The 26266-nt window shown below is 43.0% G+C and overlaps 1 protein-coding gene across 1 annotated transcript in view; it reads left to right on the top strand.

Moving 5' to 3' along the window:
• Positions 1-26266, top strand: part of DCC (DCC netrin 1 receptor) — a 260983-nt gene that overhangs the window by 171427 nt on the left and 63290 nt on the right. Inside the window, exons 11-13 of the mRNA XM_026865876.1 lie at positions 4510-4651; positions 7802-7912; positions 13002-13196. Of these exons, the coding sequence (XP_026721677.1) occupies positions 4510-4651; positions 7802-7912; positions 13002-13196 (448 nt within the window). The remainder of the gene's footprint in view (positions 1-4509; positions 4652-7801; positions 7913-13001; positions 13197-26266) is intronic.

Below are 26266 nucleotides of genomic sequence, written 5' to 3'. Positions count from 1 at the left end.
TTTTTTTTTTTTTTTTTTTTTTTTTTTTTTTTCCCCTACGTGGCAGTTCTGAACGAGAAGACAAATTTCCCAGGCAACACTCGCTCTATGCTACGCACGTGGCACGGAAGTTTGGTGCTGTAATGCGGTAGGGAAAGTCAAAACTGCTCAAAAATACGCAAAATTGCGACCTAGGGAGCCTACTGAGGTACAGGATGATGTGGGTTTTTTGTTTTTTTTTTTTTTTTTTTTTTAAATGGGGGTTATGTTTCCCCTTTTTCAGTCAGCGGGAACTTCACCAGACCTGGTCTAACAGAAAGGAAATATTTTCTTTTTGTTGGTTACCTCACAGATAAAGTGTGGAGGATTAGAGCGCTAGTCATTACTGCTCTCTCTTAAGCAGAAGAAAGGACAAGAAGCCCGTCAGAACCTTAGTCATTGATTTTCCTGGAGCAAAGGGTCACATGTTAAGTACTATTGATAAAAAGCAACGTTGCGGTGTCCATGGAGACCAGGTTGAGGTGAAAGTGAACTGTTACCGTTACCGTGACAGCTTTAGGTGGATCTGTAAAGAATCCGCCTTTTCCTCTAATCATAAGGAAGATCTTATTTATTCTACCTTGAGTGTTAGATCAAACCCATTGCTTCTGTGAGACCTGCTGCGCGGGGAGATGTGAAGTCACTGCTGACTTCGAGATATTTGGGGTCTGGTAAAAACTGCGCGGTGCTTGCAGGTGTCACAGCTGCTTGGGTGCTTCTGCTGGAACTCTTGTTGTCTTTTTTTTTTTTACATCGAATTAGTGTCAAGTTCAGTCTAGAAATAGCACGGCTGTAAGAGTTCCTTATATCCCTAAAAACTACGCGGGTTTAAATCTCATGAGTAATTATACGCATGTAGTACCAGGGCCTGCGTGCAACAGGCTTTGTCCTCTGCTGTGTTTGGGCACATTCTTGGATGTGCTTGGAGAACGTGCTCGGACATGGGGACCCTTATGCGGGTGTGCCCTTCCTTTGGGAGCCTTCAGAGCTTTTTCTGCTCAGACAGGTAGAACCAATGCTGCCCGGTCACGGTCTTACATGGAGCACCCCAGCCTCCTGCAAGCTTTCGATGAAATGGCTTGAGTGAGACTAGAGGCGCTCCTGCTCCAGTTAATGGCAATGTTAAATGGTTGCTAAGTGGCCCCATCGAGGGGTTAAACCACCCCAGTGGCAGATCTGCTGTGTAAGTATTGTTCCATTTGCAAGAAACTCTTTTTAATTTGCGTGGACACTGGCCTGAAGACCCTTTCCTCCCCACAACTATAACCAACACCTCTCCTAGAGGGCAACAAATTGTCTTGGGGCCTCCCAGGTGTGTTACTCACGCTCAGCTCAGCAGGTTTTTTTCCGTTTGAAATAAAGGGATAAAATGGAGCCTGCGGTTTGGAAATGATGGTGGATCACCCAAAGATCCACACAAAAATCTGGGTCATTGGAAAGTCTTCCAACCGATGGGATTTTTTTTTTTTTTTTTTTTTCAAAGTGGACTTGTGGTTTCTATCAGCTGGTTCAGTTCTAAATATCCCGTAAGTGGCACCTTTGGGGAAAAGTTGGCGTTGCTGCACTTTCCAAACTGAGAGACCCATGTGATTTGTCCCTTCTGGTGGGATTTTTCAATCCATAAATCATTCTTATAACCGTCTACCTGCATGAGCTGTGCAACAGGTTTCCAAAAGCATTCCTGTCCCTCCACTTTATTGTTTCTTCTCCATATATATATATGTATGTATAATTTATTTTTTTTTTTCCCTGAATGGGGGCAGCTGGGATTTCAGAAGAGCTTTGTTGCTCTTGGAAAGAGCAGGAGAAAGATGGAGTTGTTCTTTCTTCCCCTCCTCTAAGGAAATATCCAAATGCTCCGCTTTCTTCTCTACCTGGGAAATGTGTTTTAAAGCCACTCTCTGGGTGTTTGCATTCTCCCATAAACATTTTATATGTAGGCAATTTCAATATGCAAAGTGACCAAATCTGTTTTTAAAACGATCGCTCTGGTTTTGAAAAATGGGAGTTTGTGCTGCCCTAATGCAAACCAACGCGGCATTATTTCACTCGGCAATGAAAAGCTGAAGTATTGATTTTGAAATGTATAATTGATTGTAACAATAAATCACGGGGCAGTATATGTGCAAAATTGATTTTTCTATTGCCATAATTAATTTGATATGCGCTGTAACGTATTTATGCGGGGACTAAGCAACTCAATAATGGTCATAAAATGTATTTGGTCAAAACCCATCCACGGTGATGTGGTTGACTTTCCTCTTTGTCTAAAAAGGTGTAATGCAGTGCTGTAAGAGATCATATAGATGCAATTGTGCAACTGGGAGGTCTTGTTCCACAAGAAACCCTTAATGCCCTGAATATCTTGTATCGTGCTGAGTAAAAACATTTGAGGGACTGGAGACTTGCAAGGAACGGCTGGTGCCCAGATTGTTTGGTGGACAATATCAGCTCTCTTATCAGTCCAGCCCAATAAATCTAGTGGTTTCTTGCTGGACAAACTGATAGAAACTGTAATAAAGAACAGAATGAATAGACATATGGATGAACATGATATGAGGAGGAGGGATCGATACAGCTTTTGTATTAAAGTCCTTTGAAGGAGTCATTGAGCGCATGGGCAAGGAGATCCAGTTGATACTGTTGGGCTTGGCTTTCCTTCAGTTTTTTGATAAGATCCCTCACAAAAGGCTCCTGAAGAAAAGCAGCTCCTGCAGCTTAAGGAAAAAGATCCCTTTGTGATAAGCAGCCGATGTGACTGAGAACAAAGGATGGAGAGAGGTGTTGGCTTGTCTCGGCCGGGGAGTGCTGGCGGTGGAGTCACCCAGCGACGCACCCGCACTGGCCTAGTGCATGGGATGGAGAGCGAGGAAGCATGGCTTAGCAATTTAGTGTAGCAAAAGCGAAAGCTGATTGCTGAAAACCCTTACAACGCCGAGCGCCTGGGAGATAACAGCGTAAATGAAATGCCATGTGGTCAAATATAAAGCGAGGCAGGGAGAACACACGTCCCTGCTGCTGCGTGCAGACCCGGCTGCTGCTGCTCAGAAAGGTCTGGCTGTTCAAAGTCTGGAAGCACAGGGGACTTGCAACAAAAATAGCATGGCCAGCAGGGACAGGGAAGGGATCTGAGCCCTGGGCTCGGCACTGGGGAGGCCGCCCCTCGCTGAGGGGGTTCAGTGTTGGGCCCCTCACCCCAAAAAGGCCATTGAATGACTCGAGCGTGGGCAGAGAAGGGCAACGGAGCTGGGGCAGGGTCTGGAGCACAGGTTTAGTCTGGCTCTGAGGAAGGATTTCTGTGCAGAAGGGGCTGTTGGGCGTTGGAATGGGCTGCCCAGGGCAGGGGGGAGTCCCCGGGATCCCTGGAGGGGTTGAAGAGTCGGGCTGAGCCAGCGCTGAGGGATCTGGGGGAGTTGGGAACGGTCAGGGGGAGGGTCATGGTTGGGCTGGAGGAGCTGCAAGGGCTTTTCCAACCCAGAGGATTCTGGGATTCTGGTATTGGGGTTGAATGACAAATGAATGGGATTGAAAAGAAAACAAGCCCTGCAGTGCCACACAAACCTCTACTAAGCACGGGAAGGAAAAAAAAGTACAAGAGAAGGGGACAGGAGGGGCCAAGTCGATGGGCTGGTGTCTGTATCACAGCAACAATATTCCATCAGACCTTTCTCCCAGGAGAGAGGTGGCGGAGATGGGTGTCTGGCCATGTAGGGCAGTCTGAGCCATCAGGAAGGGACAGTTTCAATTTGGGCTGTTAGACTGAGATAAAATCCCTCATACAATCAAAGCAGGCAAGCAATATTTAGACAAAAAGAAGCGATTGGTCTTGGTTAGTTGCATTGCTGCTAACTCTGACAAATAACTCAGCAAAAATTCTCTTACGTGTTCGGATCGGCCATAACTTTATTCCCGAGACGTTTCACTTTCTTTACATGGGTACAGCGAGGCTGAAGTAACATCTCCGTGAAGGTCTGTGGAATTAAAATGGAATAAAAAAAACCCATAATGGTTAGAACTACTCATGTTGATACTTGTATCCTACCGTCAAAAAAAAGGCAACTTTGGCCCTTCGGGTTGCAAGGGAAAAATGAGTTGTAGCGTCTACTCAACCCCAGAGCTGCCATTTGTGCTATCTTAGGTATTCTAGTGGCCTGTTGAAATGAAAAATTCCTCAAAATGGAGAAAATGTACTGTCTAAATGAATTGTCTCTATAGCAAAAGTATACGGTTTTCTTTATGCCAGCGTGAAACTTTTTTAGATTTGATTTGATTTCTTCTCAAAACGATTAACTTAGTAGAATGTATGTTGTTACTAGGAAAAAAAAAAACCACACACAGCTTTTTTACTTTTTCTTTTTTAAAAAAAAAAAAAAAATTATTTTATGTCCTTTATTTTTGTCATTTCCTTGCCAGGGGAAATAAATAAATAAATAAATAAATAAATAAATAAATAAATAAAAAAAATCAGCAATAATATCTCTTCTTTTACAGAGCATCAAAGTTAGCTGGTTGCCTCCACCACCAGGTACTCAAAATGGATTTATTACGGGCTATAAAATCCGACATAGAAAGACTACCCGCAGGGGTGAGATTGAAACACTGGAGCCAAACAACCTCTGGTACTTGTTCACAGGTCAGTGTTCACATGGTACAGCCTTGCAAGGTTTTGATGAATTAAATGCTTTGGGAATAAAATATACTTTCACTTCAAGGGAACATTGATTTCTCTGCTGGCAGGTAGCATTTATTGTGTCGTACAAAGACAGTCTTTAGGGTGCTTTTTCTCAAGCAATTTTTTTTTTTTTTTTTTTCCTTAATGCTTTTATCATCTGCTTGTCTCCTGGATTTTATCATTAATGAATTTGAAGCGGCATTGCTTGTGTCCAGTATCTTAAGCCACCGCTGTTTTTTTTTCTTTTCTTTTTATTATTATTTTTCTTTTAGAGCATTCAATCAACATCTCATATTTTTCTCATGGGTGCAAAAGTATCGATTTCCCCGGCTTCTTTGCCAAGAATTTCGATGGAAAATATCTCCTCACAGAATAAAAAGCGCAACAGTAGATCATAGCAAAACTATAATTGCAAGAGAGAAAGTAGCCAGATGAGTGTCGTAAGGGTACCAAGTAATTTGAGGGGGTGAAAATGAATTTCACCGGGGTTCTTGTGTGATGCTGAAGACATAACCGAGAAAGCAGCAAAGCGTCAAGGGCAAAAAAATTAAACTTTTGTCAAAGTTTTGCCCCTGGATCCAGTGTAGCCATGATTTCACCTCAGAAGACCTGAATTACGTCTACTTTCACGTGTAAAATGTAAACGATGAGAATCAGAAGTGATATTTCAGAATAACCGTATCGTTTTCGGGGTTGGAAGGGGAAAGCACGATTTTGTTTCCAAAATAAATCAAAAGTAGAACGTTTTTTTTTTATGAGGAAGACCGTAAATAATGAAATCTCAACTTGGTCATCTAACCTTGCTCTTGACCAAATTCCTCACGGAACCCCTCGTGAAGGCAGCATCACACCTGCACCACAACTTCTTCCTGGGGGGAATGAGAGCATGTTAAGCCCGTTGAGCGAGTTGGAATGGATCTATTTGCTGGCGGACAAAGCAGAAATAACGATGCAAACCGCTCAGATGTTTGAGCTGCTGCTGCTCTGAGGGCTTAGAGAAGAAAACGTAGCGATACCGTTAAGTCTCGGAGTGAAGGCACGGACCTCCAGAGCTCTGCTCCCATCATCCCTCCCGATCCCATCCCTGCGGATCACACCCTCGGCGAAGGGAGAAAGGCTGTGGGAAGGGAAAGCCACCTGGGAGCAGAGCAGATGAATCTCTATGGCTCTACATCCCCCCACGTCTTGAGCAAAGTCTTTTCTTTCACATGAATTATTCCAGGCTTGAAGAGCTGCGGGAGTCCTGGTGCTTCCGTACAGCCCGAGAGTGAAGCGCTTTGTTTCGCAAAGCTTGGGAATACGTGTTTTAGAAAGCAATTAAGAACAAAATATCCAGGTCTCGTTATTACTTTCTGCATGCATATAGTGCGATTGCTGGAGACCAAGCGACGTGGCTCTTCTAAATGGACATTTTTAAATATTAACGCCCCGGCACTTCGCATCTTTGCCGCAATCCTATTTGGTAGGCAGGTGCTTTATGGGATAATCAGAACATCTGCAATAGCAAAGGAGTTCGGAGTTACAGTGCAGGTTTTTAAATAGCCACTATCAATTTTAGAGGAGGCTTCCATGTCAGCTAAATGTTAACTGCTCTTTTTAATTATGAGCCTTGTTCTCCAGAGAATGTTTGCAATTAAACGAAACGTTTTTTGCCAGCCCCCTGCACTTTGTGGTCAGTATAGACTGAGCAAAAAGATAAACCTGCATCCCTACCTCGGGGACTGAGAAGTCTTGTGGCACATTCCAAAACGCGGCAGTAATTGTTTTCTGATGGCTTTAGCCACAGAGGAAAATGTTTTATTTCCGAATTCGTGCTCGTTTCATAATATTGGTAAGACTTCACGGTTTTTGCCTGAACTGTGTGCTCTGAAGTCAATCAGGAGCACCAGAAAGCAAAACGCTCTTCAGTTGCTAATCCAGTGCCTAGCCTGGAAATTTGATGCATAAGGAGAGTGTTCCTGCAGTTCCCTGCATGCTAAAAGCAGTGGGTTGGTTTTGTTAAGTGTGCAATGAATGGCAAAGTTATGTAAAACAATTCTTCATTTTTCGACTAATTGCACATCCATTAATTTAATAAGTACAAGCACGACCTATGGAAATTGCGACCCAAACTAATCCTGGGCCGGTGCAGCCCTCAATCGTTTTTTGAAGCCTTTTCTTTTGGTCAGAAATCTCTTTTCCCACGTGAATGACGACCTCCCCCCAGTGCTTTTGTGCTACAGCCCTGCCCGGGCACCGCTCCTGCAAACTGGGCAGCGAGACATCCTGGCTTGTGTCAGCACTGGTGTGGCCAGCAGGAGCAGGGAGGTGACAGTCCCCTGTGCTCTGCACTGGTGAGGCCACACCTGGAGCCTTGTGTCCAGGTCTGGGCACCTCAATCCCAGAGAGATCTGGAGGGGCTGGAGCGAGGGCAGAGGAGGGCAACGAGGCTGGGGAAGGGCTGGAGAATAAATCCTGTGAGGAGCCAGGGAAGGAGCTGGGAGTGTTCAGTGTGAGGTGGAGGAGGCTGAGGGGAGCCCTCATCCCTCTCTGCAGCTCCTGACAGGACATTGCAGAGAGGCTGGGGCTGGGCTCTGCTCCCAGGGGATCAGGGACAGGACAAGAGGGAACGGCTGGAAACTGCCCCAGGGGAGGGTCAGGCTGGGCAGGAGGAGAAAATGTTTCCCAGCAAGAGTGGTCCGAGAGTGGAACAGGCTGCCCGGGGAGGGGGGAGTCCCCATCCCTGGGGGGGTTTCAGGGCCGTTGGGATGAGCTGTGGGGGATGTGGGGTAGGGGAGAACTTTGTAGAGTTGGGCTGAGGGTTGGACTCGCTGATCCCGAGGGGCTTTTCCAACCTGAAGGATTCTGGGATTCTGAGAAGCTTTGCAGGGCTGCACTGTGCAGGGGGAGTCCCTTGCTATGTATTTGCATATATATTTTTTTATATTTGCATTTCTTTCTGTTTCCTTACATATGGTAAATCCAACGGGCTATTACTAGAGATTTCATTTTACACAAAGTCTACTACAAACTCTGGGATTGTCATTAATTTGTTTTCTTCATCCTTCTGTACGATTCATCCTTCTGTATGATTTTTATTTGTGGTTTTTGTTGTTGTTGTTTTCTAAACAGGACTTGAGAAGGGAAGCCAATACAGTTTCCAGGTGGCTGCCATGACGGTGAACGGGACAGGGCCCCCCTCGGACTGGTACACAGCAGAAACACCCGAGAACGATCTCGATGGTAAATGCATCTTTTTTTAAAAGCTGTTGTCTCCTAAAGGCTTCTAGCTGAGGGATGTCACGGCAGTTGTCGCTCAGGCCGAGGTTAGGGTGACACACCCAGGGTCTAAACACCCACCAACAGATGTTTTTGTCTATTCCTGGTTCCCACATGCTTTGGATTGTGTTTCTGTGTTACCACCAAGACCAAGGAGTCAGAACCCTTTGTTAAAATAATTCTGTGCCAAAATTTAGCTCCTGGGCATCGGGGCCATTTGTGATAAGGAGGCGAAGCGAATCTGTGACTTCATAAATGATAAATGTAATCAATCCAAAGAAACGATGAAAATGATGCCAACAATCCGAAGAATTCACTAAGCAAATATTCAAATAGGTCAAATCCTGTTTCCCAGCCTTTCTTTGGAAATGTTAGAAATGCAGGTTGGCAAGGGAGCTGAATAATTAGTGAAAGATGATGGGATGCAGATACCTGAAAACTGTGGGCTATATAAATCAGTGCAGATGCTGACACAAAAAGGGAAGAAAAACACTGAAATGAAAGGGTTACATAAAATGACTGGGATATTTGAAGTAGCAGAGGAATGAAAGGAGAGGAATGAAAAAGTCTACCTCAAAAAAAAAATTAAACGGAGTGCAAATCAAATGGAACAAAGAATCTGACAGATGGAAGTCACAGCAAAAACTACAGACAATCCGTAAGAAGCAAATACGCGGCAGAAAGGAGATGAATAGGAAATACAAGGAAACTGATGAAAATTGCTAAAACAAAATAAGTCACCTAAAAAGGATCAAAAGCAAACTGGATGAAAGAAGAAATAAATAATCAGATTAAATGCGCCGTACTACTTGATGTTGCCTTTCTTTTGACTGGCCAGATTTCCTTAGGAGCTCAAAAATTCAAATTGAAGAATTTCTGCCTTTTCCAATGTCTAAAAATCAATTTTCCGGTGCACCAGGAGTGACCGTCGTGTGCGACATCAAAAAGAAAGAACCCGGGGTTTCTCTTCAGGGTTTTAAAGAAAAGGTGATGCTTCTAGACGGGGTGTAACCATACCAACGGGCCACGCCACGCCGCCGTGCGTGATGATATCTTTGTAGTTACGCTTCGGCTGGAGGCGATGTGGTTAAGGTGTGAGCAGCTGGCTTCTCACTGGCGAGGGGGAAAAATAAATTCTGAACACGCCACGGAAAAAAAAAAAAAAAAAAAAAAAAAAAAAAAAGGAAGACATTTGAGCACATTCGGTTTGATTTGTATTTCGTGCCCACGACGTTCCTTTGAAGTTGTTGTGCCCACGTACGTGCGCGCACGTGAAGGCATTAATCGAGTCGCTGCAGGGGCTGTGCGATGGAGGTGGGCTCCTGCAAATAAATTCAAGCCAAGCCGTTTTGTTCGCGTAAGGTATTTCCGTGCATTTGCATTCGCTGTAGTGATGAGTTCTCCTCGCGGAGCTGCAGCAGCCTGATGCGGGGAATGCGCTCTGTGGCCGGCGAGATCGAATTTCTCTGAGAAAACCTGCGGAGAAATCTTATTCCTGTAGTTACGCAAAGTCCTGCAAGTGTTGACTAACCATAGGGTGGGCCAGAGCAAGGCTGGTAACTGCAGTTCCCTCTCTTGTCCCTTGGCTAATTCAGTTCCTCTTGCTTTCACTGGAAGCCTGGTTGGCATCAGCAACACGAAGACAAACATTATCCCCGAGAACGGCATTGACTCCCGGTGGAAATTCTTTTTTTTTTTTTTTTTTTTTTTTTTTTTTTTTGTAAGCGATTAGAAATCCAAACATAGCTGCTTCTTCAAGGTTCCCTAGAAAGCTCGCATGCCTTTACTGACAGCTGGGAAGGTTTTAAATATTTATTTTCAACCTCAGATTTTGTGCTTTAAAAAGAAGAAGGAAAAAAATGGGAAAAAAAAATATTTAAAAAATAAATGGAAAGCAGTAGGTTTGTTTTTTGTTTTTTGTTTTTTTCCCAAAGGGTCTGTTTTAAATAGCTTGAGCAAAGATGCAAGAGAATCTCTGATCAACTTAGCAAAGGTATCCTCCAGGAAAATGAGTTTAGGATGCTTGGTTTCTGATTACTGCATTGAACAGATGGAAGCTGTTATACATATTAGAGAGCAATATAGTTTAGCTTCAGCTCTAAATTAGTGCGTTAAGAGCATGACAAGCTAGACTGCTATCATATTGTAATTTATACCGAAAAGCGATCGGGGAAATACGTGAACAAAATAGGATGAATAAAAAGTACCCTGACTTTGTAAACCGTACACCTTTGAACGTCTCGGAAAATTGCTAAAGTGACCGAAATGTAAAGCATTTTTTCCAGCTTGACGGTGGAATTAGGGGCCTTTAAGTAGAGCTAAGCACGGTAGCTCCTGGATGGAAGACGTGGGGACTCAAAGCCATCACGTAGAAGCCCAGTGAAGGACTTGGAGGCACGTGTGAGCAGATGCGACATCCCAGGAGGAGATGTCACACCAGGCAGTGAGACAGAACTTCAGCTTCCATTTCCTGGGAGCCTAATTGTGTCTATAAGGGAAAAAAAAGTAAGAAACGCAGCACCTAGAAATCTGATTTCATGGCGACATCTCCTGAGGAACTCTCCTCCTGCGTGCCAGATGTTGTCTTGGGAGCGTGTGTCTGCTTTACAACTATCCCAAAATTTCCTCACCCGAGAGGAAAGCGATAAACTCTTGGCGCAGTCAGAAGCAAGATTTTTAAATGTGGTTCCTTTGGGGTTAAGGATGAAGAACTCAGTTGGCACTTCACGCAGGAGAATGGAGAACTCAAGCCCTCAAGGTTGAAGATCATGTTCAAGCCCAGGAGATAGAAAAGTAAATGTGTCGATCTAGAACACATGCGAGGAAATGAAAAAAAAAAAAAAAAAAAAAAAAAAAAGCAGAAATACGCGATATTTGTGTCAATAAGGATTTTACTCCTGGATATCTGAGTGCTGGGATGCTGAGAATCAGCAGATCCATGCAAAGGCTGGATGGTCCGGTTGCCTGAAGAATTGATGGATTTCGATGTTTGCCTCTGTGTTACGTTTGGCAAAAGTCCTTACGGTGGGAAATGTGCTTCATGGGAAAGAAAAGCAAAAAAAAAAAAAATTTGTTTGAGGGGAAAAATGAGTTGATTCTGACCTTTAACTTTGTACTTTGGGTTGTGAACTACATGGCACAAGTTATACAATCTGGAGCTGTTTCAGAATCAGAAAAGTGTTGGGTTTGGATTTGTGTTGTTTTTTTTTTTTTAAAAAAAAAAAAAAAAAAAAAAAGTGAAAAATTAAAAAAAAAAAAGAGCAACTCTCTATTTATGCAACTTTAATGTTCAAACAACAGTTCAAAAATATCATTTTAGAGACTTAATTCGCAAGAAGGGTACAAGGAGTTAAACTGCCTTTTGGCTTTTTGAAAGAAAAAGTCAGGATTTCGCTCTGAAACGCCCGAGTCGCGTATTTGAATGGTTCGAAATCAAGAATACGCCGTGTTTGAATAAAGTAGTTTTAACCTAAACGCCTGCCTAGAGGTTATCTGTAGCGCAACTGAAATCCCGGCGTCGTGGCAGATGTAAAAAAAAAATGATCGTTGGAAGGCAAATCGGGTTCTGTGAGTGCTCCCGTCTCCTTCGTTCCCCGAGAATTGCCACTTTAGGAAGCTGGAGGAATTTCAGTCTTGCTCCGTTATCCAGCTTCCCATTTCAAGGCATTCAGTTGTTATTTTATCGCCGGGGCTTGCGAGAAATCCTTCTGTCTGTTTTTTCAAGCAGCGCTGTTGAGGAACGGCTCAAGTAACTCTTGCTTCTGCATTAAAACCGAGTTTGGGAGGGGAGTTGGGGGTAAACGGCAAGTTAAACCTGACTTACGGTGGCCCCGCTGGTGCCATCTGTTTCTTCTTTTTGCGAGTAGCGCCTTTGCAGTGAGTTTTCTTCGACCTGTAAACGAGACCCCGCGCTTTGCAATTTTAAAGGAGTCGAATGCAAAGGACTTCTAAAGTTGCTGGGTGGTTCAGACCGGTAACGTACTAATTAATCGGACTTCCCCGAAGGGGCAACGGGTTGTCGGAGTGCTCTGACGTGTGCCGAAGAATTCATCGGACAGGCCGTAAAATACCGAGGCCGCGTGTCGTGCTGCTTAGTTAATTCTGGGTTTTATCGCTTTTTTCCAAGGTTTACAGTGGGAATGCTTCACAACTGCGAAGTGTCTTTTGTTTGAGTTTACATCATTTTAGATTATTATTTGTTGGTTTGGTTTTTTTTTTTCTACCTTGTCCTTGTTGCCGTCTATAAAAACTTTCATCTACTATATTGCAAGCCTTTTTATTGGGGGAAAATAGTAACTTGTCTCTTTCTGCTCTCAAAAAGACAAGCTACTGTGCAGCTCCTCTGAAGAGACTTGTGCTATGGTGGTTACCGGGTAAACTCAAACAAAAGGCATTTACTCCTCTAATCCTGACAGTAAAACGTGGCTTGTAGGAGGCAAATAGACACCAAGTGATTCATTGCTACGTAATGATTTTTTTTACCTGGGAATTCCTGTACTGAGACTCTCTCATACTATGATTTCATTTTGGAAACGTTGGTGCGTTATTTCGAGCAGCTTCAAAGCAAGAGCTGTGTGGCCAAGAGGGAAATTCCCGCCTTGTTTTCGTGGGAATGAGACAGATTATTGCCGGGATGTACAAGTATATCACCAATAAAGGAAACCTGTTTGTTAAATAACCTGTGAGTGCAGGACAACTCATGCGACCAACGGTCAGGATCCTGCTGAGCTTGCAAATAGACCAGGGAAGAGAAAATTTGTCCTCCTGGAAATTCTTTTGCGGGTCACCTTTCATTTTCCTGCATCGTTTGAAATCTCTCCTGTAGCCTTATGCTAAAGGTGGAAAGCAGTAGGAGATATTTGATTTGAGGCATATCGGTGCGTTTGGAAGGGAAGGATGTAGCTCAGAAATGAAATTGCATGTAAGCTCTGCATGTAAATCGGGGGGCACCTGGTTGGGTTTTGGGTTTTTTTTTGTGCGCTTATTTTTAATCTAAACTCAAGTTTTTTTTTTTTTTTTTTTTTTTTTTTTTTTCTCCTTTTTTGAATCCCAGAATCTCAGGTTCCTGACCAGCCAAGCTCTCTTCATGTCAGGCCCTTGACAACAAGTATTGTCATGAGTTGGACTCCTCCACTGAACCCAAACATTGTCGTCCGCGGGTACATCATCGGCTACGGCGTGGGCAGTCCCTATGCCGAGACCGTGCGAGTGGACAGTAAACAGCGTTATTACTCCATTGAAAATTTGGGTAAGTAGTTATTTCCATTCATTTCATTTCACAAAAAAGACGTTCCTCTGAGGTTATGCTATTTTTGTGGGTTTATTTTTAGGCTTTCGCCGGTGCTTTGTTCGTACGTGCTGCTTGCTTAAGCTGTTTCTGCAGTCCATTTTCTGTTTGGTCTTAGCTTCAAACCTCTGGACACTCTCAAAGATGTCCAATTTCTTTGCTCAGAACGCTCATTTTATTCAGTAGGTCTTATTAAATCATCTGCTCCTAATGCTGACTCCCACTTGTGCAGAAAACTGGACCTAAAGATCTTATTCCCTGGGCTGGCCTCCCATGTTTGAATTTAATGGCAATCGCAAGACTCCAATTTTGTGTCTGTCAAAATGGTGCCGAGAGAGTGGTGGAGATTCATTATTCATGGCACAGCCTCTGTGACAGTTCATCTAAATTCTCAGCGTGGTATGCAGAGACCTGGATCCTTGCAGTGGTGACGGACCGTTCTCCTAGCACTGGGAAAAACAGTTCAAAGTTTAAAGGCAGTCAAAAAGTTTAATGGTTTCCTCATCATTTCTTCTTTAGCACTTTTTATTCCGAGGAAAAAATGGGTAAGTTCTGCTTGGCAGTCTGGGAAGGATCAGATATTACAGGGGGATTCATTAACTTGGTGCATTAGGGGTGCACGGCGAGACTAGTTATCTCAGTTCTAGCAGACCAACCAAAACTCTTGATATCTGGGGATATTTTTTCGTCGGAATTGGTATTTTACAGCACTACGAAACCACATTGTCCAGCTTTTTTTTGCCGTTTCCTTTGGGAATCCTGGACTAAATTGTTTCTACTGCCGCTTTATCAAACAGCTTCTCTCTGTCCGGGTGCGCACGTTACGGCGGAGGTATTTGCAAAAAGCCTAGCCGCTCCCCAATATTCGGCGGGTTCTGCAGAAAATTTGATGACGTTTTGTACAAACGCAAAGTTATTATGTAAAATGGAAAGGTATCTGACTGGCCTACGCAAGAAATTTTGTGGAAGCGAAAGATAAAAGCTATTACCGGTCAAGGTTTGCGTCTAATAACGGATGGTCGGGACTAAATGCAAAGTTGTGGGTTTGGGTTTGGGTTTTTTTTTTTTTAATTCCAGAAGGGATTCAATTTCTCCCAAGCCTATTTTAAGTTGTTTCGTATCTTTAATGAGTTTTCAGTTGAGTCCTTCGCCACTGTTAAGCCAGTAGTAGAAAATCAAATTTATATAGACAGGGACTATCTCGGCCTTTGTGCTTTGGCTTTAAGAGCTGAGGAGAAGATGCCTACACAGCTCAATTTTAGAGAGTTCCAAATGGCCAGCTCTCGCTAAAAGTGTCTTAATTAACAACTGGAGAAATAACCTGGGTTGGGTGAAGCTTTAGTGTTTGTTTTCCTTCCTGTATTCGACGACCAGTTGGATATATTCGCTCATAAAACTGATAGCCACTACCCTCGGGTGGAAAAAAACGCCAGGAACAACTTGAAGCCGCTTGCTTGCCATCTGGAACATTCCAAGAAACTTGTTTTGACCACATCAAATATTTAATTACAAATAATTCGGTCTCAGAAATCAGGGTTGGCACCTTTTTTTTTTTTTTTTTTTTTTTTTTTTTTTTTTCACATTCTCCAACAGACCGAGAATTCTTCCCGAAAGTTCTTCATGATTCAAAGTATCTTTTTTCATTGCACATTTATTTTTTTTTGCTTTGATGGCAAATATTCAAAAAGTGAGCAGTGTAACTTAATTGTCATCGTCCAGATAAGCCGCCTGCATTCGGTCTCTAACTGGATAAGGATACAAGCACTTTGGTCAGAAATCCTGACGTGCACGTTTTAAATTCGACTTCTCTGAGCATTCCCATGTACAACTTCGAAAATCAATTTCCATGAATAATTGCACTTATTAAATTCCATCATTTCAACATCCACAGAAGATGAACCCCAGAGGGATGTGACCAAGGGCCCAGAGAAAGCTTTTAAAAAATTAGAACAGTTGCCAATACTTCCTACGTTATTCACCCACTTTATTAGAAACCATTACGAGAAAATTACGCAAAATGATGAGACAGAATTCTTCTCCTAATAAAAACACTATTTTCAATAAGGTTGTGAATCAGAATGTGCTGCTGGCAGGAACAAGGGGAAAAAAAAAAAAATAGATGTGATGTGGGCTCATCCTACCTGTTGTAAAATTTCCTGTGACACCTGTGCACGAGGGGTGTGCATGATCTTAAGCGTGAGACGGGAAAGCAACAATAAAGTCTGATACCTAAATAAATGATGAACTTCAGCGAGGTTTTACTCTCGCCTCCAAAGACCTCATCCCTTTTGATCCTCGTGCCTTGCAGCGATTGCTTCCTCTTGGCTCCCCAGCTCTCCTTTGTCTCGTCAGACAGAGCCTGTGGAGAGGTCACCCCACTTCGCCTCAATCCCTTCCGTGATGTATCTAGCTGAAAAACTGGGGGTTTTTTGCCGCTTCCCGAGGTTCGCTGCAGCTCTACTTTTCATTGTGCCTTCGTAGGCTATTTTGAAACACGCTGCATACCTGTGTATGATTTAGATTCTGGAGCGGCAAATGCTTTCATTAGAGAGCAATCAGATTTGTTTGACATCAGCTGCCTTTCAGAAATCCTGCCCGACTCTCCTGTACAGGGGCTGTTTTCGCACCCCCTGTGCCCAAACCCAATAATCCAGCTCCACGTGCGGCATTATTTTACCTCTACAAGCTTGTGCTGTAGTCCTGAGAGAAATGATGATGAAAAACTCGTAAAACTAGTGCCGTGCCAGGTTCAGCGGGGATGAAAAACACGCCCGATCTTCTCCCTGGGAGCGATTTTCTTCTCTCCGTCTTCGGACCGGCACAAAAGCACCTCCTGGACGTCTTTCCAAAGACCTTACTAGTTGAGAGCTGGAGAAGAGGGATGCACGTAGGTATTGAAAGTTGGAGCTGACAGCCCTCAGGCTGGTTCTTTGGCTTTATTCCCTTCCCAGCATCAGTTGCCCTGGAAATTCCTGCCCTCGTGATCCCTCTTTGCCTGGCGGTTCCTGCCGTAGATGTGCGATCGGGTTGTCATTCCTGCTCGGTAGATATGTAAGGCTGCAGGTCCTCCTGCTGATATTTGTGGGGATTTTGTTCCCTGTGCAGCCACGGGTCGTCGTTGGTCGCCTGCACGCAGGCCCTGTGAATACGGGTGCTTGGGTACCATAGGTATAAATGGCCGGACATCCAGTGATTCATTGTCTTCTGTAATATTTTTATGCAAAATTCTATCACTCCAAAATCTAATCCTAAATTACTTCCCGCTCTCATGAAGTTGAGGCAGAGTCAGAAACAAAACATGAGGCTTTGATCTTTGAGCTCGGGACCCTCTTATCTTCTCTGTGACCAGGTTGGAAAGAAGATGGTGGCTTCGCTTGGGGTCAGTGTTTGGTGGTGAAACCTTTGGGATCAGACTGAACTCATGCTAAACTCTCTACCCTGCTCTCTAGACTCTTTATTTTACCCAACTTCAGCTGTTTGAGTCACCTGAGCTTGAGCCCTTGTTAACTTCTCTAGTCCACCAAGGAGGGAAAGACAACAGCAAGGGGTCGTTCAGGCCATCCAGGAGCTCCATCACCGTTGAGCACGGTGGGTGTAACGGTCACTTAGCCACAGCGTGCGCTTACCCATCAGGATTCGGTGGTTTAGAGCTGACGGGGAAATTCCAAAAGATCTTTGCACCTTCGATCGGCTGCTAATGATCGAGTAAAAATACTTTCTGTTTAGTACTTGCTGGCTTTGGAGGAGAATCGGGTATCCAAGTGTCTTTAGAAATCCGATTAAACACTTCACCTTTGTAATCCTTTTTTTTAAAAAAAAAAAATAAATTAAATCTGCTTGAAACTCCGAGGCTTGGAAACGGTGGGCGATCTCCTCCAGTAGATCAGCCATAGGGAAGGATGGAGAGCTACACCCTCGCCAAGTGGCCTGCTTTTTAATTCCTTCCCCCCCTGATCGTGCAACACCAATTTGCACAAGTCATCTGGCGGCTTCGCGTCGCTTTTCAGGGACTTAATTAATTTCCTTCCTTCAAGCAAAACTTTTTTAACGCCTGAATCAGCGCCTGCACCCGAGCTGTTACAGCATTTGTCTGAGTAGTCTACTTCAGCTACTGAATAAATCACTTCAAAACCACGAAGAAAAGTGCTCAGTCTTTCAGAATAGTGATTGAGAACTTTATTCTGTGCGATGATCATCTTGAATACAACTATCTAGAGGTAACACTCGCACTCTAGACTGAATTAAATAGAGTGATTTTCTCATGACTGAGTGGTCGTATTGCCTTAGAGACGCTCTCCACAGGTACAGAGAACATCAGAATATCCAGGGACTTAAGTTTTGTCAGTGAAGGATTTGTTGTATTTTCTCTCCGCAGTGTACGAAAGAGACTTGATGTCGGTCTCATAAATTTCAGGAGCAAGCATCCCCTGCTCTCATTCAGCCTTTTCTGTGACAGAGAAATCAGTGCTTGACTGACTCTCAAATTAATAATTCTAACAAGGAGACCCACTTGTAGTGAGCCACTTCATTTCCTTTCTTTTTTTTTAAAAAAAAAAAAAAAACAATAAAAACTATTCTGTGCTTGTGCTTATAAATGCCAAGGCTATCGGCTGATAAACGGTGGTTTTAACAATATTGGAAAATTCACAGATGCTAATTCTGATCTTTTACGCCTAGGAAGTAACGATTTCTGAACTGATCCAGCTCGGAAGGCATTAAGCATAGTAATGAACTGGCTGGGCTCATGTCTGTGGAGCTTTGTACTAAAGCTTACTCATGAAATAAATGTTGCAAAGGGATGAAGCATGCCAAGGAGATTTCCATTTACCAATTGTGCAAACGTACACACACACACCCACCCCCAAATATCTGAACCACCACACCGGCTGTAATAATTGGTGTAAAACTTCCAGTAGATGATAAACCCGTGGTTTTCACTCATGTCTTGGCAAAGTGGAACGCGGTAACTTTATCAGAGCGTATTCCAGTGCGTTAACAACGTTGTTATGTCATTGTGGGATATTTTGAGAACTCGTTCCGTGATATTTGAATAAGTTACTGGAATAAGGAGGCTGACACGAGACGGGTGGTGGGCTGGGCGTGAGGAGACCGAGAGAATGACCGTCACCCAACCCTGATGGGGGTGGCCTCTGCCTTTGCTCTATGTCAGTGCCATCCCAACGGCAAAACTGCATTAAAAAAGCCTTTTGAAGAGCAACAACAGAGTCATTCTGCAGCTGACGACAAGCTGTTTGCACCGTTCCGTGCGGATGGGAAAAGCTGAGACTCACTTTTAAGCTGGTCAGAAAAAGGTAATTCCTCTGGCATCCGTAATAATAATTCCAGATGTAGGATGCTCTAAGTCCTTCCATGCGAAAACGTGTAGAAAAACAAAAAAAATATTATTATACAGATATTTAAAGCACTCAAAAGCTAAATATGATGGGAAAGCTGAACCAAATTCCCGAGCCTTACAGAAACGTGGGCTTTCTTCTTCAGAGCACATCCCTTCCTCCCCCCGCCCCTTACGTATGCGAGAAGAACAAGGCGTAATTTTAGAAAGAGTTTTGAAGCCCAGTTGCCTTTATGCGACCCAAGAAAAAGCTGCGTTCATCTCCCCGAGTGTGCACGGCTGCGTACGCAGCCTCTTGAAAGAGTTTGATTGGGAAGCTGGAGCGCGCATCTTGAAATACGATTTTTCGTGTCTCTTTTTCACTTCACCCTTCGATCGTGCTGGCCCAGCAATGAAAGCAAAGGGCATAATATGCAGCAAGCCCTAGCAAAGACTTTTCAAAGTTACTCCCTCTCCTCCCACAAAGCCTGAAGCTGCATGCACCTGAAAATTTTCGGCTCCGAAGAGAAAAAAATCTAACGGATGTGAGGCATTTCTGCTTAATTAGTAGTTTGGAGAATTAGAGCTACCACATGAATAATGAGTTAACAACTCACCCGGGCAAGGTGGTTTCTAGTGCTGGAGGGGGCTGCGTGGTCTCCCCTGGTCTACAGGGACCCGTGTGGGAGGTTCTACGCGGCACGGTGAGAGATTGGCAGCTGGGGTTGTCTCATCTTTGCCTGCCTTGATGCAAGTGTGACCATTCCGGAGATGCACCAGCCTTCTGGGTGGCCCAGAAGTTCGACTTTTACAGATCCCTGCGTTATTCGAGGCAGAAAATTGGGAAACAAATCACCAATTACAAGTGACAAGAAACGAAGATAATAAAGCTTTTTAGATCGGAATTTATATTTTAACAAACACACCACGAGGAACGCAAAGGGTTCCGTCACATTCACCTTCATCTTAACTGCGGATCAGGAGAGGAAGATGGTTCTTCATTTTCTCTAATCTTTGCAGATGACAGTTGTGACTTGTAACAAAGACATGAAAGGGAGCAAAAAAGCTTTTTACTGTAGTTTTGGGTTGTTTTCTTCCCTTCGCATTTTAAATACAAAACGGAGCGGTGAAAATCAAACAAAAATATGTTAAATTTTATGCATCTCGCTGTTTCCCTCATAGATCACATTAAAGCGCGACGCTAACAAGTAAAGGCACTTCGAGACTCCAGGGACCGTTCATGTTCTTTCTTGCCTTTGAAAACTGTCATTTAAAGGCGGCTGCCATTTCCGCAATGACTTCGTGCCACAATTTTTCTTTCATTTCTCCCGGACTTTGCTTTCTCACGAAGGACGGAGAAGCCGTTCTCAAACGCAGGGTCATTTTGTGAACCACACATTATTTACATCACGCACAGATCTTGTATAACCCCCCCCAAATACAGATCTTGTGTGGATTTGCACAGTGTCCGCATGTTAAAGTGAATTTTAGCCTGCCCGTATAGCCACGCGGAAGAATCCACTCAGACGCTTCACTCTGGTTGACTTTCTGGAAAGTATTTTTGTTTGTTTACACCTCAGTTCTCCAGCCGTAAAAATAAATAAATAAATAAATAAATAGATAGCTAGATAACTAAATAGATAGATAAATAAATAAATAAATAAACAAATAAATAAATAGCTAAACGGGTTTCCTTGACAAAATGTTTAGAATCTATTGACAACAGATGGAACAGAAAAGCTGAATGTTTCCCTTTGTTAGTGAAGAACAGAATGCCTAAGAATAACTCTTAATCCCAAATTATAATATAAATAATACAGAGAGCCAAGAATATATTTGTTTTTATTTATATACATTCATCAACTCAAAGGAAAAAACTTTTGTGGTTAATTTTGGTGCACGAGGGCCTGGAGAACCCTCGCCCTCCCCCTTCCCCAAGTTAACCCTCCCGCTACATTAACGACATTTCCTCTGATGTCAGGAAACATCTCGAGTCACGGCTTTTCATTTTTTATTGGTTTGTCCGTATGTCTTACACTTCATTTTCTGCTACGCTGCATTACTTTCCCGGAGTTTGGCTGCGTTCGTAACAAATATATGTGATAGACGTAGGGATTTTTTTTTTTTTTTTTCAGATCCTAAACAGGAGGAATTGCTTTTCAGGAGATTCTAGTGCTCCTGATGCTCCAAAAACATGTTCGTTTGCTTTGTTGAAACTTTGGATAAAACCTTTTGGTGTGGGGGGAAAAAAAAAAAAAATTTAAAAATGCCCAATTTCCCCAAATTTTGTGCTCTTCATTCACAAAGATGATACCAGGCCTATCCTTTGTAACCTTGGAAAAATGCGCTCTGGGATTTTACAGTATTTGTGAATTTATCATCACTGGAATGAAGCTCTTCGGTATTATGGATGGTTAGTTTTACCAGAAGATGTAAATCTATGCTAATTCTCTTGCGTTAGAGCAAAGGTAATTCACTGGTAGGTCTGTTGCTGACGTACGAAGCGCGTAGAAGGAATAAAATAAAACCGGTTTTCTCCAGCTGACAGCATAGGAGAAACTCCTTTGGAGAATTTCACCGTGATTGTCTGCGCTAGTGGAATATTTACAGTTAAACTTGTTCATATGATTAAAAGATTAATTAAAAATTCAACGTGGATATAATTTCCCTAGATTGTGCTAAAATCTGTTTTAAGCTTTGCTCTCCAGGGCAAGTGTATGTTGTCCAAGAGGTGGAAATACATCACTTATTGCTTCTTTTAACGGAATTTACTCTGCTGGCCTTGAGGCGCTCGTGGATATTTGTAAAATCAAAGCCCAGGCGCCTTTCTTTTTGGGTGCTGGGGAACAGTTTGTTCCTTGAGGGTAGTTTCCACGCAGAGGAGGCCAAATCACCTCCTGGGCTTCCGACCCTCAGGCAAGACATCGCTGATGCTCTAACACCAGCTGATGCTCGAACATGCAGCTCCCAAAGCCCAGATTTATTTAGTAGTCTGCTAAATGCCGAATATTTTCTCCAGGATCTCCCAGCAGCAACTCCACTTGCTTTGGGCTTGTTTGATGCGGCTCCACGAGATGAAAATTTGATCGTAAACTGGTTTGGGGGCTTCTTAATGCGTATGGGGTGGCTTCCATCTTCCTGAGAGCATTGTCCAGCCCTGACAGTCTGGAGAACCACAGCCCTGGCTTCAACCCTCCGTTTCAAGTCCGGCACGCTACCAACCGACCGCGATATTGGAAGTGCTTTTCTCTCTTGATTTCTCCGAATTCGATAACCCTCATCTGCAGATTTTATACTTGAGTTGGACATTTGGTCTGTAGGTTGATTCCCTTTTCCTGGCAATAAGCTAATGTTAGCGGGTCCGGGAACTGATACTGGTCCAACAGTGTGATGTTTTCCCAAATGCAGACCGGAGTGAACGAGGCTGTTCTCTGGTTGCTTTTTCGAGATAATTGTGGATGAAGGTTTCTCTGCCCTTCAGAGGGTCTTTCCGTATCGGTGACTATGGCAGGACACAGCCCAGACATCGTTTTCTTGAAGACCTTTTCTCTTTGGAGGGCATTTCCTACAGGAGTGACTCTGCTTACCACAAAATCTAGCGTTCGTGTTTCCACCCCTTTCATTGCGAATAAAGGGGAGGCACTATGCTTTCGGTGCAGCAAGGTGTGAGAGCAGCAGAGGAGACAGAAGGCTCCTCCGTCGCCAGCTGGCTTAGAACCTCCTCCCCAGCTCGGCCTCGAAGTCAGGTTCCTGTTCTCACCCCATTTGCCTGTTACTTATCGTGGAATGACTTGGGTTGGAAGGGATCCCTCAAGTCATACGGCCCAAGTCTTGGATCAAGCGGGGCCAGCTTTAAAGGCAGCTCTGGGTCCCACCTGCGTCATCTCCAGCTGACTTCTGAGCACCTTCAAGGAGGGGTGTTCCACCAGCCTCTGCCTCGGTGCTTGACAACCCTCATATTTCATTTTTCTCCTAATAACTAATAGGAATTTCTCTTGCTGCAATTACCACCCGGCCTTTTTTACTGCAGGATATTGCCAGACCCCATCTATTTTGACAAGAAATCTTTGCTTCTGCTTCTTCTACAGGGAGGCCATAGCTCCTCATGGTGGATACCTTAGTACTGGCTCTGCCATCCTGAGGGTAGACTTATATAGCCTGCAGTTAAAACCAGCTTTATAATGGGAAAGAAAAAAAAAAAAAAAAAAAAAAAAAAAAAAAAAGCACAAAAGATGCTTTGGTTAGGATCAGGAAAGGCATCGACATAGGTGTTGGGAGATGATTATTGAACACAGAAGTTAATTGCTGGTTCATTAGTTATATTGCATTAGAAGAAATCCGGATGTCTTTAAGTGTGAGACAGAGGCTCCGAGTTGTATGATGGGATTGAGCAACGTTTTCGCGATGAGCAGGAGACCCCATCTTCGCTTCGGCTTCTCCCAGGGTGCCACATGTCCCACATGTCAGGTAATGGGAGGCGAGAAGAGGGCTTGAGAATGACTTTTTATTGAGGAGAGAAAGGGGGTGATCCGGGAAAAATCTGTGACTGCGCTATTCTTTTCCCAACGCTGTAGTTTAAGGCAAGGAGCTTTTCTTGGATTGGCGTTCACATCTCGTGGTCGTTTATTTTATATTAAAGAGAAAATTAAAGAGAAAATTGAAGAGAATATTAAAAGAGAAAATTAAATTATACATGAAAATGCAATATTTGTCAAAAGACCCCGTGTAATGGCTATAGAGATGTCACAATTTTACCCTCTTACAGAACAGTTTTACCCTCTTAAAGAACAATTTTACCCTCGTAAAGAAGAAAAGAGCTGTGGCATCTGGAATTAGTTGGTATTTGTTGATTATTTTCTTTTCGATAACATCATCTGTCAGTAGGAGAAATTGATTTTGTCCACGCTTAGTTTGAGCCTCTTGTCTTTATTTCTGTTTTACGTTGAACTGCAGAGCACAACTTTATTTCCAGAGCGTGTTCCACACCAACACTGACACGGGGATTCTTGGTTGATGCTCTAATTAAAGCTGAATTATTTGCTCAGCTTTTTCAAAGGTGAGAAGACTTTTTTTTTTTTTCCAGAAAAGGAAAAAAACAACCCAACAAACAAAACACATATAATTCTTCCCTTCTCCTGCTCCAGAAGAGCAAATACAAATGGTAACTTCATTGTGACAGAGTAATGAATGGGAGTTGGTAGAGAAAAAAAAAAAAAAATTAGAATTTACCTCTGAATTTTTGCAGCTACACTGCAATTGTCATCTCTAAAGCCCCCGTTTCTCTCTTCCGTTGCGTTGTTTCTGCCAGGAGCACTAACGACCCTTCTGTTCCATTAGCTGCTGCACCTATTAGTAGGTTTACACTAAAAAGCTTCTCTCTTTTGAACTCCCCACTCGTCGATGGCATTTTACCAAAAAGAGCAGCAGAACGTCCCTGTAAGTATTATTAATACACAAAGCAGTTCAAAAAAGCAACTGCCTGCCACGTTGCCAACATGAATACTTTTTCACTTTTTGCATTGTGACGGACTAAACTCAACTCTTAATACTGCGCTCAAACGCTGCACCGTGGCAAATTACCTTTCTCCCTCTTGTCTGAGAGGAGACTCAAGCAATTGTTTATTGCTCCAGTTAGCAGCAGCTCAAATTAACCACCTGAATTTTTCATGGTTTTAAGAGAAAGCTACGGCTCGCATCCTCACCGCAATCTTAGCTCGTTTTTGCAAAGGTAACTTTACTCAGCCTAGTTGTAAACATAAATCATCCGTCGCTCTGTTCAATTTATAAAGCCTGATGGACTATATATGGCGCTATATGGGCGGTCGTAATGAAGTACGCGCTGTAGAGTCTCCAGTTTTAAATTCTCCATGAGCTCATCACCTTTTTCTACCTCCTTTATCAGTTTCTGTGAGTGTATTTTTCATCATCAAATTAATAATAAATCACTCATTTTGCTTATTCCTCATTGGGAATTCACGACTTATTTTGATTTAGACGTGACAGCTCTATGGGGTTTGGGGGGTTTTGACGATAATTTCTAGAATCAGGTTTCTGGAGTAACGTTTCACATTTTAAAAATCAGTGTTCAGGGTGACTTTTTAAATATTTATTTATTTTTCTTCTCACTAATGTCTCGTTATTTAAAAATTTAAGCCAAGTGAAGTCCAGACGTCTGTGCTCTGGACATAATCAGTGGAGATACGTATTGAACCTTAGAGGATGATTCATTTTATCTTCCTTAAATACCTGTCTCAGCATGGGATGAAATATTCTAGAGAGGTGCTCGACTCTTCAGTCACTACAGGGACAGCCCTTAAAACCAAACCACGTGACTAATTAACAGAAATAAATGAGATTAATACACCGTTTATCTCTATATCTCCACTTCAATATAGCCACCGAGTTGGTAATAACAAACACCTGGTACGCCTCAAAGTCCTAAAACTTCAACTCTTTGTATTTTCCCAAGTGTTTCCCAAAATCTGCATTAACCCCTTGCAGCACTCTGCCAGGCGTCTTTCAAAACTCTTAAAAAAAATCACAACAGCTGGGGCATGGGTAAAAAAGAAAAAAAAAAAGAAAAAAAAAAGGTGGAGTGAGACTAGGCTCTGCATCTGAATTTCTTTGTCTTCTGCAGAATGTGACATTATTAAACTCTCAGCTAAATAATGGCTTTGTGTCTCAATAAATAAACCTGCGTGTGGAATCTGGCGAGTTACAACACTTAGAGAAATTAGAAATTAAAAGTAGTATGCTAATATAGAGGGGAAATCACATGAACATAGATACTGTATCTCTGGGAATACAAACTAATTTCCGTATAACTAAGGATATTACGGTGAGTAGCAACTGAATTAATAACTAATACTTAGTGCAGGGAGTTATTAATGCGCCACTCATTCATTTGGCAATTTTGAAAGTTTAGCTCTTTTGCAATAGAACCACACAAGGCACCTGAATATTAAACAAACATGTCGCCGTTTCACCTGGACGTAAAATTAAGCACAAAACACGCGTGTGGAAAGGCTCTTAGGAACAATGTGCAACGAGTACTTGAAGATTATTTACTCGTTTCGGTACAAGTATTAATCACGCTGAGCTGATTTGGTGTTAATGTAGACGAAATACGTAATTCTGCAGCGGGTCTTTTGCAATGTCTCATTAATAAACGTCTCCTCACATCGAAACATTCGTTATTTTTTTGGTAAAGATCGTTGAGGGGGCACTTCCCGTCTTTAGCAGGTGTATGAGCACCCAGCGTATTCAGCTGCATTTTTTTTTTCTGTACAAATAGAATTAACAGCTAAAAAAAAAAAAATAATAAGGGGGAGGTGGGGGATGAAGCCATTCACACGGAAAAATCAGGAAAATGAATTGTCTTGTTTTTTCTCGGAAAACAGTCGCCAAAAAAAAAAACCAACGTGGAACTTGACGGGGTCATTTGACTTTGTTTTCGTTTAGGGATGTATTTAGAGTAACCCCGCGGTAAACTAAAACACACAAAGCAGGGCAAAACGTCCGTGCGCCCTGAAGTTGATTCCCGCGTGTTATTTGTGGTCGGCCACCTCCTTCGTATTTACGTCATAGCGTGAGGTTCTCAGCGCGGTAAAGTGCCTGTTCCCGAGATAATCCTGACATCGAGAAATTAGGGAGGGAGGCTTTTTGCTCAGCATCCAGAAAGTGGGTCACAGTGCGGGGG

Source organism: Athene cunicularia (genome assembly GCF_003259725.1).
Source record: "Athene cunicularia isolate RWA chromosome Z unlocalized genomic scaffold, athCun1 chrZ_part1, whole genome shotgun sequence".
Lineage (NCBI taxonomy): Eukaryota > Metazoa > Chordata > Aves > Strigiformes > Strigidae > Athene > Athene cunicularia.
Note: the sequence above shows the minus strand (reverse complement) of the source record. Positions and strands in the feature narration are given on the sequence as shown.